This window comes from Nicotiana attenuata, unplaced genomic scaffold (genome assembly GCF_001879085.1).
Source record: "Nicotiana attenuata strain UT unplaced genomic scaffold, NIATTr2, whole genome shotgun sequence".
Taxonomy (NCBI): domain Eukaryota; kingdom Viridiplantae; phylum Streptophyta; class Magnoliopsida; order Solanales; family Solanaceae; genus Nicotiana; species Nicotiana attenuata.
Genome location: NW_017671798.1, coordinates 188724 through 209156, shown reverse-complemented (window position 1 = coordinate 209156; position 20433 = coordinate 188724). Strand labels below are relative to the sequence as shown.

The 20433-nt window shown below is 37.4% G+C and overlaps 1 protein-coding gene across 1 annotated transcript; it reads right to left on the bottom strand.

Annotated features, from left to right (window-relative positions):
- Nucleotides 1-6946: 6946 nt before the first annotated feature.
- LOC109210288 (GDSL esterase/lipase At5g37690-like) lies at nucleotides 6947-11290 on the bottom strand. Its single transcript, XM_019373691.1, is given in 7 exon segments — nucleotides 6947-7174; nucleotides 7176-7345; nucleotides 8199-8448; nucleotides 9020-9132; nucleotides 9754-9880; nucleotides 9987-10114; nucleotides 11006-11290. Coding segments are annotated over 7 exon segments (1092 nt in total). The 5' UTR covers nucleotides 11241-11290; the 3' UTR covers nucleotides 6947-7105.
- Nucleotides 11291-20433: the final 9143 nt, after the last annotated feature.

Genomic DNA, 20433 nt, shown 5'->3' with positions numbered 1-20433 from the left:
CTCGCGAAACATTCATGCGACGCGGTTACCCATAGATTTCTTAAGCTATTATAATATTCCTCAATTCTTTTCGAAATTACGAAGTTCAAATGAAACCTTTCAAATCTTAGATTCTTCAAAATTCAATTCTTTCAAGACAATTATTGCTCAACCTAAATCTTACTTCTTCTCAAGGCAAACAATAAACATAAATCGACGGTAATATCAACAAGGCATCGTGTCTACCGGGACAGAGGCATAGCTAGTAGCTACGAACGAACTCTCGTCACCTCGTGCGTACGTAGCCCCCACAATTAAGCGAAAATATTAATTTATTTTACCTATGGGGTCAATTCCCCCTTACAAGGTTAGAAGAGAGACTTACCTCGCTCCGAAGTTCCATAACCGCCTCCCAAGCCCTTCCGACAACTCCATCCGATGCACACGTTCCAAAACTAGTCAATAATTATGCAAACCCATAAATGTATACTTAAATACTCATGACAATTCAATTTATAACAATTTCTAACCCCAATCGAAAAGTCGATAAGAATCACCCTCAGGCCCACGTGATCGGGTTCCGAAAATATTTGAAGATAACATTACCCATAACCTTACGAACTCAAATATATAATTTATTCCCAATTTCATTTCCAACTTCGTGGTCAGAATCTAAGAATACCAATTTCTAGGTTTTTCTTCAAAACCCCAAATTTCCACAAATTTCCATGTAAAATCTATACATAATCAATGTATTTAACTCAATATAGGTGGGGATAGCTTACCTTGCCATTGATGATGAAAAACCCCCTCTTGAAACCCTCCAAGAATCGCCCAAACCAAGAGAAAATGAAAGAAAATGGGCCGAATCCCGTCTTTTAAATAAACACACTGCCCAGCGATTCCTCGCATCTGCGGTCACTTGACCGCTTCTGCGGTTCCGAGGTGCGGACAAAATACCGCTTCTGTGGTCCTACATCGGACCCCTCGATTCCGCATCTGCGATCGCCATCCGCTTTTGCGGCTCCCCTTGCGCAGGTGCGGTCCTGCTTTTGCGGAACTCGGTCGCATCTGCAGTCCCAGTCTTCTCCAGCCTAAGCCGCTTCTACGACCCTCTTGGCCGCTTCTGCGGCTCCGCACCTGCGACCCTAACCTTGCAGGTGCGGTTACACCAGAAGACAGCAGCCTCAGCACCTCCATAAGGCCAAACTAAATTCGTTGACCCTCCCGAATCCATCCGAGGCCCCCCGGGGCCCCCTCCAATCACACCAACCAGTTCCAAAACATAATGCGGACTTGCTCGAAGCTTCAAATCACATCAAACAACACAAAAACCATGAATTGCACTCCAGTTCAAGCTTAATGAACTTTAGAACTTCAAACTTCTTCATTCGATACCGAAGCCTATCAAATCACGTACGATTGACCTCAAATTTTGCACACAAGTCACATTCAACATTACGGACCTACTCCAACTTTCGGAATCCGGCCCCGATATCAAAAAGTCTACTTCTGGTCAAACTTCTCAAAAACCTTCAAATTTCTAACTTCCGCCAAACGACTCCAAAATGACCTACGGACCTCCAAATCCACTTCCGGACGCACTCCCAATACCAGAATCACTATACAGAGTTATTCCCGGACTCGAAATCACAAACGAACATTGATAACATTGAAATACACCTCAACCCAAATTTATGAAATTCTTCCAAAATGTCAACTTCCACAATAGGTGCCGAAACGCTCCTCGGTCATCCAAAACCTGATCCGGACACACTCCCAAATCCAAAATCATCATACGAACCTATTGGAACCTTCAAATCCCCATTCTGAGGTCGTTTACTCAAAGTTTAACTTTAGTTAGAATTTTCCAACTTAAAGCTTCTGAAATGAGAATTCTCTTTTCCAATCAACCCCGAACTTCTGAAATTCCAATTTTGACCACGCATACAAGTCATAATACCTGAAGTGAAGCTACTCATGGCCTCAAACTGCCGAACGATGTGCTAGAGCTCAAAACGACCGGTCGGGTCGTCAAAAAATGCAAACAAATAATTACCAAAAAGTCCTACAAATTCTACGAAAATTAAAACAATTAAGAAAAAATCTATTTGTGAATTTTGTAGGAGTATTTTAGTTGGGCAAAAATCACGTGTTCACACTACGTATACACTACCCTCCCCAGACCCCACGTGTGGAATTTCACTAGGTATATTATTGTTATTGTTGTTGTAATTACTTTAATAAGTAACCTAATCGCCGAGTTAATTTTTTTTAATATCACGTTTCCTATTAGACATATAGGCTGTTTGGCCAAGCTTCTCCAAGACGAAAATACTTTTTTTTGATTGTTTCTTTTTTCAAAGTTGAAGTGTTTGGCCAAGCTTTTGGAAGAAAAAAAATGTGCTTTTGAGTAGAAGCAGAAGCAGCTTTGAAAAAGCAGAAAAAAATAGTTTCTTCCCCGAAGCATTTTTTTGAGAAGCATTTTTGAGAAATATACACTTATAAATACTTTTTAAAGTTTGGCCAAACACTAATTGCTGCTCAGAATTGCTTGTTGTCACGACCCAAAATCCCACCACAGGCATCGTGATGGCACTTAGTCTCTAAGACTAGGTAAGCCGATCTTGAGCATCAAGCTTGGATAATAGAACCGAGATACTTAAAACTCGCTCTCTGAGGGATAACTTGAGCATCAAGCTTAACCTCTATGTCTGCATCATGGGTCCCGTCACTAAATTTGCACTCCAAGTATTCTGTCTTGGTTCTACTCAGTTTGAAACCTTTAGACTCCAAGGTCTGTCTCCAAACCTCCAACCTCGCGTTAACTCTGCTACGTGTCTCGTCAATCAACACTATATCATCGGCAAATAGCATGCACCAAGGCACCTCCCCTAGGATGTGTCGCGACAGTACATCCATCGCCAAGGCAAATAAAAATGAGCTAAGAGCCGATTCCTGGTGCAACCCTATCACCACAGGGAAATGCTCCGAGTCACCACCCACAGTCCTCACCCGGGTCTTAGCATCATCATACATATCCTTAATCACCCTAATGTACGCTACCGGAATGCCGCTAAACTCCAAACACCTCCACAGGACCTCCCTCGGGACTTTATCGTATGCTTTCTCAAGGTCAATAAACACCATATGCAAATCCTTCTTCCTCTCCCTGTACTGCTCCACTAATCTCCTTACTAGATGAATCACTTTCGTAGTCAAATGCCCCGGCATGAATCCAACCTGATTCTCGAAAATAGACACGCACCTCCTCACCCTGGCCTCCACCACCCTCTCCCAAACCTTCATAGCGTGACTCAACGACTTGATACCCCTATAATTGTTGCAATTTTGGATATCACCCATGTTCTTGTAAAGCGGAATCATCGTACTCCACCTCAATTCTTCGGGCATCTTCTTTGTCTTAAAAATAATGTTAAACAACCCAGTGAGCCACTCCAAACCTGCCCGCCTCGCGCTCTTTCAGAATTCCACCGGAATTTCGTCTGGCCCCGTCACTTTGCCCCTACACATCTTACGCATCGCCCCTTCTACCTCCTCTACCGTAATCTGCCTACAGTACCCAAAATCCTGCCGACTCTCGGAGTGCTCTAACTCACCCAGCATAATGCGCCTATCCCCTCCTCGTTCCACAGTTTATAGAAGTATGTCTACCATTTTATCCTAATAAGTGCCGCGTCCATCAACAATTTGCCATCCTCATCCTTGATGCACTTGACTTGGTCTAAGTCGCGGGCTTTCCTCTCCCCCACCTTGGCCAACCGGTAAAACTTCTTGTCCCCGCCTTTTCCCTCGAGCTCCTCGTACAAACGAGCAAACGCCGCGTTTTTAGCTGTCGTAACTGCTAACTTCGTCTCTTTCTTTGCCTTTCTGTAACACTCCCGATAAGTCCTTTTTTCCTCCTCGTTTGTACTCTCCACTAGCTTCAAATAAGTATCTACAGAAATACTTTGAAATTCGATTTTCTTATGTGAACATCATGTATTTATGCCAGATACAACCTGTAATAGTAACCTACTGCCTGCATATTTCATAATAAACCTAGTGCTTGTATTCTGTTGTATCTAATAGTTGTGTTCAATGTATTCAAGTTTATTTTTGTATTCACTATAATTTATTTATTCCTAATACATGGTATTACTGCTTTATTGAGTATATTTTATTGGTTGTATTCATTGATTTTTTATTTGTATTGAGAATATTTTACTGTATTTCATTGTATTGTTGTTTTAAATACAGATGGATACAATTAGGTTGAAAATACATATGAATAGAGTTAGATTGAATGCATAACTAATTGATGAATAACATCAAAATGATAGAACTAACAATGTATTTAAAATGTTGTTGTACGAACTCAAATACATATAAATATATCTAAACACAACAGTCAAAAATCACTGTACAAAATAAAAATCAGTGTATGCCTTATCGAATACATATAAATACAAGAAGAGAATACCACTGTATAAACTAAAAGTCGATGTATGCGAACCCGAATACATATAAATACATCTACATTTAGGGTCATTATGTATTTTTGTTCTCCTTTCAGTTTCAATGGTTGCTGATGAACCTGCAAATACATTTCCATTGTTATATGTGAACGGTTTTGACTCATTTCCCCAAACCTAATCCTAATCTCATTAGTCGCTGCCACCTTCTCCTATGTCCTTTTCCCTTCCATGTCAACATTCAAAATCAATTCAATTATGAAAAGATCATGTCCGCTTCTCTTTGGGAAAAGATATAACTCATATCAGAAACTTGATTAAGATATTTTGAAACTCATGTTAACAGAGATGAAATCCAGCAAATCTACTATTGGGTTCGAGAACAATCTAGAGAGAGAACTTGCAAATAAAGGAGAATCGTGGTTCAACAATGGCGCTGTGAGAGAGAGATCATGGAGAGAGAAATAAGATACTATGCGGTGATTTTGGGAGAGAATAAACTGAAGGAATGAGAGAGAAAAATATTAGACAATGTATTTAATGGCTTAAAGGTAAGAAGTGACCATAAATATATATTTTGTTATAAAAACTAAAAGGTAACTATAGAAAATTATATTTTAAAAAAGTTTTTATTTATAATAAATAGGGTGTAATGCTTAAAATTTCCTCAAAAATTCTCCCATAGGTCTCTTCTTGAAATAGCGCCCCAATAGGTCGCTTCTTCCAATGGCGACTAAACGAAGACACAAGCTCAAGCCCAAGCCCATTAGAAAACCCTAACCACGAATCCTATAAATATGCAGCTCTACTTTCAAAACCCTTCAATTCTCATCAGCAGGTCTGGTTTACTCTTCGTCTTTTGACGTTAATTATTTTCAATTTTCATTTCAATCTTATAGCATCAACTATGATTTTCTCTGTTTCATAATAACAATAACAGAGGAAATACGTAAAGATGCTAAATTAATTTTTTTTTTTTTGGCACTTATGGACACGCTGATTTCAATATTTTTTCAATGATTTTCTGCGTTTTCTCGTAGGTTCTACATTATCAAAAAAAAAAAAAAAATTATTACATTATTTTGATAAATTTGAGGTGGGTATGTTGCTCAGTGATGATTTATTTTGCTTTAACCACACTGAAAAAAGAAGTCTGGTGAGATTTGGTGAAAGACCCAATTTGGATTTTTAGCTGAAGGGTGTTTACTTAATTACTTTTTTGCTTAATAAAAAGCTTTATGAATCTTAGATCCATTTTTTGGTGTAAAGATGAGAGCTTTTTGTTGAGCAAATTGAAATTAAGTGGGATTTATTTTTCCTTCGGCTTAAAATCCTTGTTGGATCTGAACCATTATTCTCATTAGCTTCTCATGTGGATAAACTTTGGCCCATGTCTGAGAGCAAATAACCACCCTACTTCGAGATTAATTTTGTAAATTGATAATAAATTTTGGAATTAACAGAAAAATGATAGGATTTTGTTTTAATTTTGGAATTAGGATTGTAATTATCAGGAAATGTGAGGCTTGATTGATCCCCTTGCTTATGCTCAAAATATCATAGATTTGGACAAAACAACATCGATGTCCATGTTGCACTAGATATAATGGTGGATGATTAAACAAAATTTAAAATTTTAATGAATTTTATTTCACATTGTTTTATTAATAAGATGAAATAAAAAATTAAGAAAATTGGTTGTATAAATTGAGGAAACTTTGTTAAAATTAAAATATTAGTAGCGTGTTAGTGTTGTGACACTGTATTATAATTATTGATTACAAGGGTTCATTATAAAATATGTTAAGAGGTCTTATAACACTTATTGTTTGGAAAAAATAATTATTTAGTTGGATCTCTTACTATTAATTCTAGGTAGGGCTGTGCGTGGATCGGGTCAGGATTTAACACATCTCAAATTCTAGAAAATGCAATTTGAATCCGATCAGAATTATATCGGATCGGATTTTAAATTTCGGATTGGATTGGATTTCGGATCATATTATTATGCTTCAGAGTTGCAAACTAATATGTATATTTTTTTTTGTTAAAGAGTCAATACATTAAAATTCATGTTTATGCAAATATGAGAATATTATGGTGTCAAAAATATAGCTAAATCTGAACTTGGAGGAAGATGTAAAGAAGTAGGCACTATTCGAAATTAAAGTGTATTATTTATCCACTCCCTAATAATTTTGAATTTTGGATCGGATTGGATTAAAATATATCAATTCTAATCCGAACCAAAATCTGAAAGTTTAATAAACACAATTTGATGTCCGATCCAATCCGAAATTGAATGGATCGGTTTTGATTTTCGGTGTCCGATCCGAATGAACAACTCAAATTCTAGGTAGTTGTTATTATACGCATTTAGTAGTAATTCGATACCAATGATAATAGTCTTAACTTAAAAATGCATTGATTGTGTAAAAAGGATTTTGACACTCAATTTTCACACTTCATTTCACCCTTATAAAAACGATCTTATCTTTAAATTATTTAGGTATGTGCCAGAATCTCCCCAAATCTTTGATTTGACCTTGTATTCTTCAATATGAAATAGAATGAATAACACAATTACTAGTACATTTTCTCATTACAAATAGAATAATCAATACATTTGACTCAACATAAAGTGTAATTCTTTAGTATAGGATCTCAACTATGTTTTCAAAAACATAAGGTGATGGTGCAGGGCTAGATGCCTCAATGAAATAATGTGGTGAAAATTCTATCTGCAAGCACTGCATTTGCTGCATCAGTTGGGTGAAATGCATCCCAAAATACATATTCTGTTCGATTCTTGCACAGTTTTGAGTTTGGTAAACATAGCCCTCCAACACTTGTGTCCACGTTGCAACATGATGTATTCGAAATCTTGAAACCTAAAAAACAAAATAATTGTAGCCAAAATTTTAGCTTTAAAACCCGAAAGAAAGAAAAAGTTCATAAAAAAAGAAACAATCAAGAAGTACTATTGGACTCTCGTAAAATCATTTTAAGATCTTTGAATTGGAAACAATCTTTTATCTTCCTAAGATAGGGGTAAAGTCTGCTCATTTTAAGATCTTCGAGCTAGAAACAATCTCTCTACCTTCCTAAGGTAGGGTTAAAGTCTGTGTATACATTATCTTCCCTAAATCTCACTTGTAGCGTTATATTGAGTTTGTTGTTGTAGTTCATCGTTATAGATATACCGATTTTCTTAACAATTGGAATCTATTGTTTATTCCTTATCTCGAGATCAAATTAGTTATTGGACAATGAAAATAGTAACAAGTGTCCTTGATGTTATTGTTGCAATAGGATCAGATTTGGTTAAAGTTACACTAGACGGGTACCTGTGCATGTACATCTTGAAGGTATAAATGTATTGTGTATTGATTGTCATGTAAATATAAGTTGTCTAAGCGAATGTTCCTGGATTTCAGCTTGCTGTTATGTTAGTTTATTGGTTTCCACCTGGAGTCGAGTATCCGCATTTGGGCTCGACTAAATTTGGATTCGTGGCGGAAGTCCCATATTAGGGGGTAAAGCGCTCTCTAATAAAAGCGACTCTTTACCTAGGGCTCGACCCCGAGACCTTGTTGAGGATGAAGGAGTATTTACCATTCCACCACAATCAAAGACCTTTATTATGTTAGTTGTTGCGCGCCTTGACTCTTCTCACTATGGAAAGATTTTTCAGTATTTTACAAGCAAAAGAATATATTTGTATTATGGGAATATTGAGCTTACCATAAGCAGAAGGGTTCTCAATCAAGTCTAGAACTATTGGATAAGTGTCTGCAAATGTTATCTGAGCATATGGGAGGTGCTTATTCAGAGAAGCAATTAGTTTTCCTACTTTTGAGTTGAATTCTTGCACCCATAAATTGACTTGTTTCAAGCATATTCCCCTTGTGGATTTCACCCTTTGTGAAGGAATGCAACCTAGTGGTCCAAGTCCATGAAACACCATCTTTCTTGCTCCAAGTTGATGAAGTCTCTAAAATTCAAAAAAGATGGAAATAACACAAGTGATTACAACAACAACAACAACAATTCACTGAAATCTCACAAATGGGGTACGGGGAGGGTAGTGTGTACACAGGCCTTATCCCGCCTTATCCCTATCCTGAGAAGGTAAACAGGATGTTTCCTTAGCTTAAGAAAGATAAAAGAAACGGTAGAAACAAGTAAAAGGGTAATCCGTTGCACGAAGCATCCCGTGTTTATGCAGGGTCCGGGGAAGGGCCACACCTAAAGAGGGTATGATGTAGCCAGCCTACCCTGATGCAAGCATCAGTGGATGATTCCACGGCTCGAACCCATGACATATAGGTCACACAGAGACAACTTTACTGCTGTTCCAAGGCCCTGCTTCAAACAGTAGAAACAAGTAATATCAACTAATATGCCAGAAAGATAGTAACAAGTGATTGTTACTATGATAAAAAAATTGAGGAGTCGTTTGGTTTGAATTTAATCTTCGTATCATGAAATTTTTCGTTACTTAGACATCGTTTGGTTTTACGTATAAAATCTTGAATAACTGTATTGAACTCTGCATAACTTACTGTGAATTGTTCGCCTAAGGTTGAGATTAGAAGCTCTACAAACTCGTCGTGTGTATACTGTTGTCCAGCAGCTAAAAAGGGTTGCAGGAAGTTATTTACATAGTCATTGCTACCTGAAAGGATTGCAAGTTAGCATCAGAGAAATTGAAGTATTTTGGCAGATGAATAGCAAGAAATATAATAAGCAGCGTTATCAAAGGCGAAAAGCGCAAAAAAATTCTAAGGTTCGTTGGAGCTTTAAGCGCAAAGCGCAAATGAAGCGTGAGCTTTAATGATGAAAGGGACAAATCGAGAAAAATTAAAAATATGTATCTGTAGTCCAAGACTAATATCTATAAGCATGAATATCAAATATATGGATAAAGAAATTTTGCGATAAAGTAATTAAGCTCATTAGCAAGAAAAAGTATGTCTCTGAAGCGCCCGCTAAGCGAGACGAAGCTCTCAACATGTTTTGAGCCTCACTTCAAGACTTGAGCGTGCTTTAAGCGCGCCTTTTATAATGCTGGTAATAAGAAGTCTTTCTTGGCTTATTTGTTTGCAAGTTTTATTGCTTTCTGTATAAGTTATGCTGCTATATGCTGTTTATATAAAAAGGCAGCCCAGTGTACTAAGCTTCTGCTATACGCGGGGTCCGGGGAAGGGCCGGACCATAAGGATCTATTATAGAGAGCCTTAGCCTGCATTCTTGCTATATGCTGTCTAAATGTTGTTTATATATTATGCAAATATACCCATTCCAATAAAGTAGACAGCTTTATTGACATGTTTTTCAGCAGCCTCTTCACCAATTTTAGCCTTGATTGCTTCCTTTGTCTTCTCAAAGCTCTTTATTTGATCATCAAATGTCATTCTTTGAATCTGTTTTGTGTAAAAAGCAAAGTAAAGATGTGTTTGTTAGAGGAAGATAGAATTTGCTAGAAAAGAAATTAGAGAAATTAGAAGTAAAATGAGAGTGATTTATTACAAAGTAGAGTCCAGTGTCATTGAGAATTCCAGCCCCACCAGATGCATAATTCACTCCTTGTAATATTGCATCATCATTTGGTGCTAAAGAAAGATATGGTGGTGGTGGTTGAACCCCAAGTTTGGCAGCTGAAAGTTGAAGAGGAAAAAATGTTACTTCGAAAAAAAAAAAGGCAGCCCGGTGCACTAAGCTCCCGCTAAGCGTGGGATCTAGAGAAGAGCTGGACCACAAGTCATTTTGATCCAAGCAAACTTAGAACGGGTTAGATCGTAACCTGTCCACTGATTTGACCTTTTTTGATCTGCCCAAGTATGACTCAACCTATCCATTTTCTACCTCTATTCATATAAATAATAGCAGAAAATGAATAAGCAACAACAACAACAAATCCAGTGTAATTCCATACGTGGGATCTGGAGAGGGTAGCGTGTACGTAGACCTTACCCTTGCCTTATAAAGATAGAAAGGTTGTTTCCGATAGACCCTCGGCTCAAAAACAGTAAAAAAGAAAATGAATAAGCAACAACAACAACAACAAACCCAGTGTAATCCCATACGTGAGATACAGATAGGGTAGCGTGTACGTAGACCTTACACCTGCCTTATAAAGATAGAAAGGTTGTTTCCGATAGACCCTCGGCTCAAGAAACAGTGAAAAAGAAAATGAATAAGCAACAACAACAACAACAAGAAACCTAGTGTAATCCCATACGTGTGATCTGGGAAGGGTATAGTGTGTACGCAGACCTACCCCTATCTTATAAAGATAGAGAGGTTGTTTCCGATAGACTCTCGGCTCAAGAAACAGTGGGAAAAAAAATGAATAAACAACAACAACAACAAACCCAGTGTAATCCCATACATGGGATCTGAGAAGGGTATAGTGTGTACGAAGACCTTACCCCTATCTTATAAAGATAGAGATGTTGTTTCCGATCGACCATCGGCTCAAGAAACGGTGAAAGAGAAAATGAATAAGGTAGGACTTAAAATTATGAAGCAAAGTCTATAGAGATTACATATTATATCACCAATAGTTCTTCCATTGGTGAATCTACCAGTAGCTCTTCCACCTTCATAATCAATACCATAAAAAGGATAATTAGATTTGGCAAGAGATTGCAAATAATTATTGTTCCCAACTTCTGTCAATGAGTCACCAAACACATATGTCACTACTGGTTCTCCAGCTGAAGCCACAGATGCAACAATTGCCATAATCAAGAATCCAAGAATTTGAGTTAAAGCCACCATTTTTTGCTGCTCTTTTTTTGGTCTTGTCCTTGAAAAATGTTGCAATTTATGGCAATAATTTATAACATTTTTTTAGTCATGTCATGTCATGTCCTTTAAGTTTTATCATAGTAGGTGATGGGTGATATTTTTCTTGTTCTTAACTCAATGTGAAAATCTTGGAATTATGAGTATTAAGTTCAAGTATTGAAGTGTTTAATTTGTTGGTAGTTGGGAATTTCTTCTTAATGGTTGAAAATTTTCTTGCATTTGGCCAACTGAATTGGGTAACACAGTGCATATGCTTTTGCTTTAGGCAGGAAGAAGAAAGCATTATATTGTTGCTATGGCTTATGGGTAATAGAAAAAGGTCTCAACTTGTTAGGACTAAGGATCGTTTGGCAGGATGTATTAGGGAAAATAATACATGTATTAGCTTTGATATTATGTTTAATCCCTTGTCTGATAATATTTTTCAACTTATGTATAACTAATATAGTTATTAGTTAATATTAGTTATATATCTCATTTAGTACTGTATTCTTATACATAGCAATACCATGATTTTTAATACATGGATAAGCATGTATAAAGACAGAACTGCCCTTCAAAATTTATCACCAACCCAAACAGTCAATAAGAAATAATCACAACATAACTAATCTCAATATTAATACACCCTATTCAGTACTATTCTTATCACCCTACCAAACGACCCCTAACGGTGTCATCACTATATTCGAAAAACACTACATTTTCGTTATCTTAACTCAACATACTTAAACTTATAAATTTTCAAGGTCCTCTCCTTAAATTTGTGTTACAATCATCCTGATTTTATTTTAATTTATGGGGTATGCCAAAACTGAGATTTTTTTAATGAGAATCGAATTTTACAATTCAAGAAAGAATGTTCTAATATAACTTGCTTCATATTTTCATAAAATAGACATTCTTCTAGAATTCTGATTCAGTCAGATGAGGTAGAAGAGAAATGAGTCAATCTTAGAAAACAAATTCCTACACATATTTTTCAGGGGTTGCTTGGTGATCTATCTTCTTCTTCTTCTTTTTTTTTTCTTTTTTTTTTTTCACATTGAGGTGTAGATAAAATAAAATGAATTGACAATATATAACTAACATACCTTATCCTATTATCAATCATGTTTTTATCCTAAATCTTCTATTAAAATGAGAGTGGGCTTGTGAATATTAAGGAAAATAAATATACAAGAAAACATTGGGAGATTGATTCCTTTTTCATTGGCAAGCACGTAATTTTTTTATTTTTATAATAGGTACAGTAAGGGTAAAGTCTGATTACACGCTACCCTCCCCAGACCTCACGGTGTGGGATAATACTGGGTATGTTGTTGTTGTTGTTGTTGTATAATAGGTGCAGTGAGAATCGGTCCCAAGACTTCTATCTTGTATAACACCATATTGAAGTATGTGACAATCTCATCTAAAAGTTTATGTCGTTGGAAAATATATTTTTATTTTCTTAATTATATCTGTAATACAAATGTCCTTTTCTATTAATTACCTTGTCTAATTTATAGATTTCAGTTTATGACCAAAAGAAAGAAACTATTCTAGCATTTGAAGTTCCAGATGCTGGAATAATAACTTAGGACATCCAATTTGAAATATAGAAGAGAGTGTGGGGTGTTTTTTTATTCTTATTTCTTAATCCTTTTGTATTGGCTAGCTAAAGTGGACTTTACAATAATTTTCTTAATTTAATCTTGGAATTCAAACATTCAACAAGTCTATCAAATCCCCTTCTCTTCTGGGCCATAGGAAAAGAAGATGGTCAATACACTCTCAACTTGTTAAAAGTCAACTGAGAATAATCATGGAATTTGCAAGGAAATACATCACCAACTACAAAACATTGACTATGTAATTAATATTGCAATCTTATTTCTATCCAATTATATCTTGACTAACCTCAATTGCAAAAAAGTTTGGCTACACAAAATGAGTTTAAATTTTATGCACCGATAGTAGTGGCGAAGCCAGGAATTTCTCTAAGGGTGTTTAAACTTGAAAGAAGTAAAACAAATCTCTGTTAACGGGTGTTCAATATATGTTATATACCTCTAAAACCTAATATTTTACATATATACGCAATGTAATTTTTTGATAAAGGGTGATCAATTGACCACCCTTACCAGAGTGTAGCTTCTCGCCTGACTGATAGTGTAAAAGTATTTACACAATTAGCTGGTGGTTGCTGCATGTAATTCTATAGTACATGATAAATAACTTGTTATATTATGTTAAATTACAATAATAGTGTAAAAATTCTTTACGCGATCTCATTGTATATAACTTAAATGTTTAAATCCATTTTATATCTTGACTAGACATGTAACGATCCGATCAGTCGTTTTGAGCTCTAGCATGTCGTTCGGTGGTTTGAGGCCTCGAGTAGCTTCACTTCATGTTTTATGACTTGTACGTGTGGTCGGAATTTAATTTCGGCAAGTTCAGAGTGGTTTCGGAAGGAAAATTCTCAATTCGGAAGCTTTAAGTTGTAAGAGTTGACTAAGGTTTGACTTCTGAGTTATGACTTCGGAATCGGGATTTGAAGGTTCCAATAGGTTCGTATGATAATTTCGGACTTGGACGTATGTTCGGGTTGAGTATCGGGTGGTCCGAAAGCATTTCGGCGCTTATTATGGAAGGTTGGTATTTTTGAAAGTTTAAGAATTTTTTATGTTTGGTTTGAAGTGGACTTTGGTGTTATCGATGCCCGTTTGGGGTTCCAAGTCTTGGAATAGGTTCGTAACGTGATATTAGACTTGCACGCAAAATTTGGCATTATTCCGGGATATTTAGGTATAATTCGAACGCATTCGGCGAAGTTTGAATGTTTGAAATTTTAAAGGAAGGTTTCGATCGTCGATCAGTAGTTTTGATGCTGCTTGGCATGATTTGAGGCTTCATCTAGGTCCGTGTCATATTTTGGGACGCATTGGTATATTTGGTTGAGGTCCCGGGGGCCTCGAGTGGATTCCAAGTGATCAACAGATCGAATTTGGACTTGGAAGAAGTGCTGAGGCAGTTGAGATCTGGTGCAATTGCACCTGCATGGAAAGGGCCGAAGGTGCGGCATTGTGGTCGCAGAAACGACATTTAGACTGAGCTGGGATGGCCGCAGATGCGAAGAATGCTGCGCAGAAGCGAAATGCGAGCTGGGCAGTTGGAGTCACAGAAGCTGTTGGCCCAATATCAGTTGAAGTTTTGAAGAATGACAAACGAACTCAGTGAAGGACCAGGTTCATCTAAGGAGACACAGTTGTTATGGCCCATACACATGAGATGCACGTGAAGAAGATAAGTCCTTGAGATCAAGCAGCAATATATTGATGAATATCTTCTGAACTGATCGAAAAGATTGCATATAGGATAAGGAGTTGAAGTCTCCTTATGAAAAGAGAATTACATCCGGATCAAGAATATGGATTAGGAGTTAGAGTTGTTCTTGGACTCGAATTGTTAAAGGATCCACAATTCGAGTTCTTATTGAACTCTGATTACTAACTCTATAAATATAACGATTGTTCTCTTTTACAAGTGATTGCACATAAGCTGAAGTTAAACCAAATTGAGAGCAAAAGAGCTAGACGATTGTTGCAAGCAATTTGTGTGTGATACAAGTGTGCAAATCTGAAGCTACAAGAACTAAGTGTGAAGAACCAACTCCATTGTATCTTTCTTTATTTCTAGTTCAATTGTAGTAGGTGTTTTAACATTGTACCTTTCCAGCTTTCTTAGAAGCAATTGTATTAGGTGCATTGAGTATTCAAGTTAGAGTTAACTTGAAAGTGTCGCAACAGTTGAGGCTGTGTGCTACACTGGGATTAGAGCTAATCCTTAGGTTTACAAAGAGTTTTGTAAATGCTGTTTTTGGCTCATTGAAGTTTAGTGGAAGTTTGGGAAAATCCTACTGAGTAGTAGGTCGTGATTTTTTCACCTTTTGAGCCAGTTGTTTTCCACGTAAAAATCTCTGTGTTCTTTATTTCTGTATTTTAATTCCGCAAACAGTAGAAGTTAGAACACCTAGAAGAACCAGGTTCTTCTAGTGCGAAAATTAGGTACCACACAAATCACCCCCCCCCCCTCTTGTGTGGTATTGACATCTAAAACATCAATTGGTATCAGAGCGGGTTATCCTTGAAGAGGCTAACACCTTAGGAGAAGATCAAAAATGAGTGCACCACCTAGGAACTGGGAAGGGCAATCCACTGCCAGACCTCCACTTTTCAATGGTTTGTATTACTCTTGGTGGAAGAACAGAATGAGAGATCATATCATAGGGGAAGACTATGAAGTTTGGGATATAATTACTGATGGTCCCCTAGCTACCACTAAGAACAATGCAGAAGGAATTGATGTGCCAAAAACAAGGGCTGATTGTACTGCTGAGGATCTGAAGAAATGGGAGAAAAATGCTAAAGCCAAGAAGTGGCTAGTGTGTGGTCTAGGACCAGATGAGTACAGCAGGATTCAAAGTTGTACAACTGCTAAGGAATTATGGGACACTCTACAAGTGGCTCATGAAGGAACACCTCAAGTGAAAAGGTCAAGACGAACTCTTATGTATTCTCAATATGAGAATTTCACTATGAAGGAAGGAGAAACTATCCAAGAGATGTATACTAGATTCACTACTCTGACTAATGAGCTTAAATCTCTTGGAAGGACCATCCTTGAAGAAGACAAGGTTGAAAAGATTCTGACAAGAGTTTTGCCAGTCACTTGGGAAAGCAAGATCACTGCCATTCAGGAATCCAAGAATATTGCTACCCTTAGGCTGGATGAACTAATTGGGAACTTAACTGCCTATGAAATGAGGAGACAAACAATGAAGATGGATACCCCCAAAAAGGAGAGAAGTTTAGCTCTCAGAATCACTGAAGGTGCAGATTTGGAAGATGATGAAGTAGCCATGATCACTAGGGATTTCAGGAAGTATCTGATGAGAGGAAAGGGTGCTTCAAGAAGTACAACTTCAACAAAACAAGAGCTCCGGAGAAACAGATCAATGAAAGCTGCTACAAGTGTGGTAAGACTGATCACATGATCAAAAACTGTCCTCAATGGGAGATTGAGTGGAAGAAAGAAAGAGCTGAAAGAAGAAACAGGAAGAAGGAACAGGTTCAACCAAAAAGAAACAAAGGTTCAACTAAGGCTATGGTTGCTGCTTGGGGAGAAACATCAGATGAGGACTCTGAAGATGAAGCTGAGGAGGATCAAGCTCTAATGGCCATTGGAGAATTAGAGGATGAACAAGAGGTAAGTATTCTTCATCTCAAAGACAAGATCAAATTCTTGTCTAAAGAAAGGCTAGCTGAACTCTTAACAGACTTCATTGATGAGTCTGAGATAATTAATAATGAAAAGGAAGTTCTGTCTAGGGAATGTGTGATTTTAAAAGCTAAATGTAAAAGTCTAGAGTCTAGGGCAAATGAGAGTGATAACAAAAATGCTAAGTTGAAGAACCAGGTTCTTGAACTTGACAACAGTGTCCTAGAACTTAGATCTGAAAATCTGAAACTGAAATTAGGAACAGGAAAGAAGATAGCTGATCACACATATCTTACTCTAGAAGAAAATTTAGGAAAAATGAAGGATGAATTATATAAGAAATATGAATTCATCAAAATCTTAAAAGAAGATCTAGGAAGGGTAAAACATGAACTAGATAGAACTTGCAAGTGGAACAAAGCATCTGATGCTCTCTCTTGGTTGCAAGAGCATCATAGCAGTAACAAAAGAGGACTTGGCTATGGAACTCAAGCTCCTAAATGGGATCCAAAAAGCAAGTACATCACTCTTCCTGAAAATAAAATCTGCACACACTGTGGCAAGACTGGCCATTACAAATATGAATGCAATGAAAAAGAGAAGGCCAGTCAAAGGAACAAGTCTTTTGTTAAAGAAAAGAATAAATTGCCTGAATGGGCAAGAAGGAATTTAATCCATCCTTTTGCCTATAGAAAGGGACACAAACTGGTTTGGGTTCCTAAGACTAACCCCTGATTTTATTTTGTAGGTTCAAGTGAAAGGGAGGAGCCAAATATGGTATATGGATAGTGGCTGCTCAAAACACATGACTGGGGACAAGGACCAGTTCCTTTCACATGAGGACTTAAAAGGAGGTAATGTCTCCTTTGGTAATGGAAAGAAAGGTGAGATCATTGGGGTTGGTAAGGTAGGCAAGACTGATTCTCATTCCGTAGAGAATGTCTACTTGATAGATGGTTTGAAATATAGCCTAATAAGTGTGTCACAACTGTGTGACAGAGGTAACCTTGTAGCTTTTACCTCCACCAAGTGCTTTGTGATTAATCTCATCACTGACAAAATTGTTTTGCAGGGAAAAAGAGTTAACAATATGTACATTGTAGATTTGTCAATTCTTTCAGAAAATGAACTCACATGCTTAAGCGTGTTGGTTAATGATCCCCTCCTATGGCACAAAAGACTTGGTCATGCTAGTCTGAATCAGCTAAACAAATTAGTCTCCAAGGACTTGGTTGTAGGTTTACCTAACATCAAGTTCAAGGAAGACAAAGTCTGTGAGGCATGTGCAAGGGGGAAGCAGGTAAGGACATCCTTTAAAACCAAGAAAATGGTGAGTACGTCCAAGACGTTGGAACTGGTTCATATGGATCTATGTGGTCCAATGAGAACCATGAGCAGAGGTGGAAAGAAATATGTAATGGTGCTAGTTGATGATTATTCCAGATTCACCTGGGTTTTATTTCTAACCTCTAAAGATGAAGCATTTGACATGTTCTCTACATTTGTTAGGAAAACTCATAAACAATTAGGAAATCAACTTGCATCCATTAGGCCTGATCATGGAACTGAGTTTGAAAACTCTAAGTTTGCTGAATTTTGTGATGAAAATGGCATAGATCATAATTTCTCTGCCCCTAGGACTCCACAACAAAATGGTGTAGTTGAAAGGAAAAATAGAACTCTTGAGGATATGGCCAGAACAATGTTATTATCTAGCAAATTACCTCACAGTTTCTGGGCAGAGGCTGTAAACACTGCATGCTACATCATAAATAGATGCATGACCAGACCACTAGTAGAGAAGACTCCCTATGAGTTACTTAAAGGGAGAAAACCAAACATATCCCATCTTAGGGCTTTTGGTTGCAAGTGCTATGTGCACAATAATGGAAAAGACTCTCTAGGAAAGTTTGATCCCGGAAGTGATGAGAGAGTATTCTTGGGATATTCTTCACATAGTAAAGCTTATAAAGTTTTTAATAAAAGAACACTGTGTGTAGAAGAGAGTGTGCATGTAGTATTTGATGAAACTAACATTCTTTCTGAGAGACAGGAACAAGAAGATGAAGCCATTGGACTAGTCAAAGATCTGGCTGAATCATCAGCTCAGGTCAAAGTGGTACCTGCAGAAGGAACAGGTGATGGAACAGGTTCATCCTTACAGGGCAACCTGACAGGGGGAAGAAATCAAAAGGGAATTGAAATAAAACCCTTAAAAGAACTTGCTCATGAACCTGTTCCTCATCAAATTGATGAAACATCCAGCAGAAGCCAGTTGGTTGTAAAGCCTCACAAGTATCAAAGTTCTCATCCCATTGAGAACATTCTCACTGATCCAACTTCTAGAGTCAAAACCAGATCACGATTAAAGAATCTGTGTGCTTTTGATGCCTTCTTATCTATTATTGAACCTAAAAACATTTTTGAGGCTTTGCAGGATGCAAATTGGGTAAATGCAATGCAGGATGAGCTAAACCAGTTTGAAAGAAGTCAAGTTTGGCACCTAGTTCCTAGACCCAAGGACAGATCAGTCATTGGTACCAAATGGGTCTTTAGGAACAAACTTGATGAAGATGGAACTGTCACAAGGAACAAGGCAAGATTGGTAGTCCAAGGCTATAGCCAAGAGGAAGGGCTAGACTATGATGAGACCTTTGCCCCAATTGGACTAGAGGCAATCAGACTCCTCATTGCTTTGCAGCACATATGGAATTCACTCTCCATCAGATGGATGTCAAAAGTGCTTTCTTAAATGGCTACCTCAAGGAGGAAGTGTTTGTGAAACAACCTCCAGGATTTGAAAGCAAGGAATATCCTGAGCATGTGTATAAGCTGGACAAAGCTCTATATGGGCTCAAACAGGCCCCAAGAGCTTGGTATGAACGACTATCAAAATTCCTACTGGAGCATGGGTACAAAAGAGGTAAAATTGACAGCACTTTGTTCCTAAGGGAAAAAGGTAAGGACCTCCTTGTTGTACAAATATATGTTGATGACATAATATTTGGGGCCACTTTTGATAGGTTGAGTAAGGACTTTGCAAAATTAATGGGAAGTGAGTTTGAAATGAGTATGATGGGTGAACTAAATTTCTTCCTAGGCTTGCAGATCAAACAAAGTCCAAATGGAACCATGATTCATCAGCAGAAGTATACAAAAGAACTAATCAAGAAGTTTAAAATGGAAGACTCTAAAGAAATAGATACACCTATTGCAACTGCCACTAAATTAGATGTTGATGAACCTGGTTCATCAGTTGATCAAAAGTTGTATAGGGGTATGATTGGTTCACTCTTGTATCTTACTGCCAGCAGACCTGACATTGTTTTCAGTGTAGGACTTTGTGCTCGTTTTCAAGCTAATCTTAAAGAGTCTCACTTGACTGCTGTCAAGAGGATATTGAGATATCTGAAGGGGACTACTGAATTGTGCCTATGGTACCCTAAAGGTAGTAATTTCGATCTAGTAGGTTATGCTGATGCTGACTATGCAGGTTTCCTAGTGGATAGAAAAAGCACCTCAGGTATGGCTCACTTTCTTGGTTCATGTCTTGTATCATGGGCTACCAAGAAACAAAATTCAGTAGCCCTATCTACTGCTGAAGCTGAGTATGTGGCTGCAGCTTCTTGTTGTGCTCAACTACTGTGGATCAAACAACAATTAGTAGACTTTGGTATAGAAGTGGGATGCATACCAATATTCTGTGATAACACTAGTGCTATAAGTATGACAAAGAACCCTGTTCATCATAAAAGGACCAAGCACATAGATGTTAGACACCACTTCTTAAGAGATAACTATGAGAAAGGGTTAATCTCCATAGAATTTTGTGCTACTGATAAACAAATAGCTGACATCTTCACTAAAGCACTGAGTAGAGAAAACTTTGAAAGGA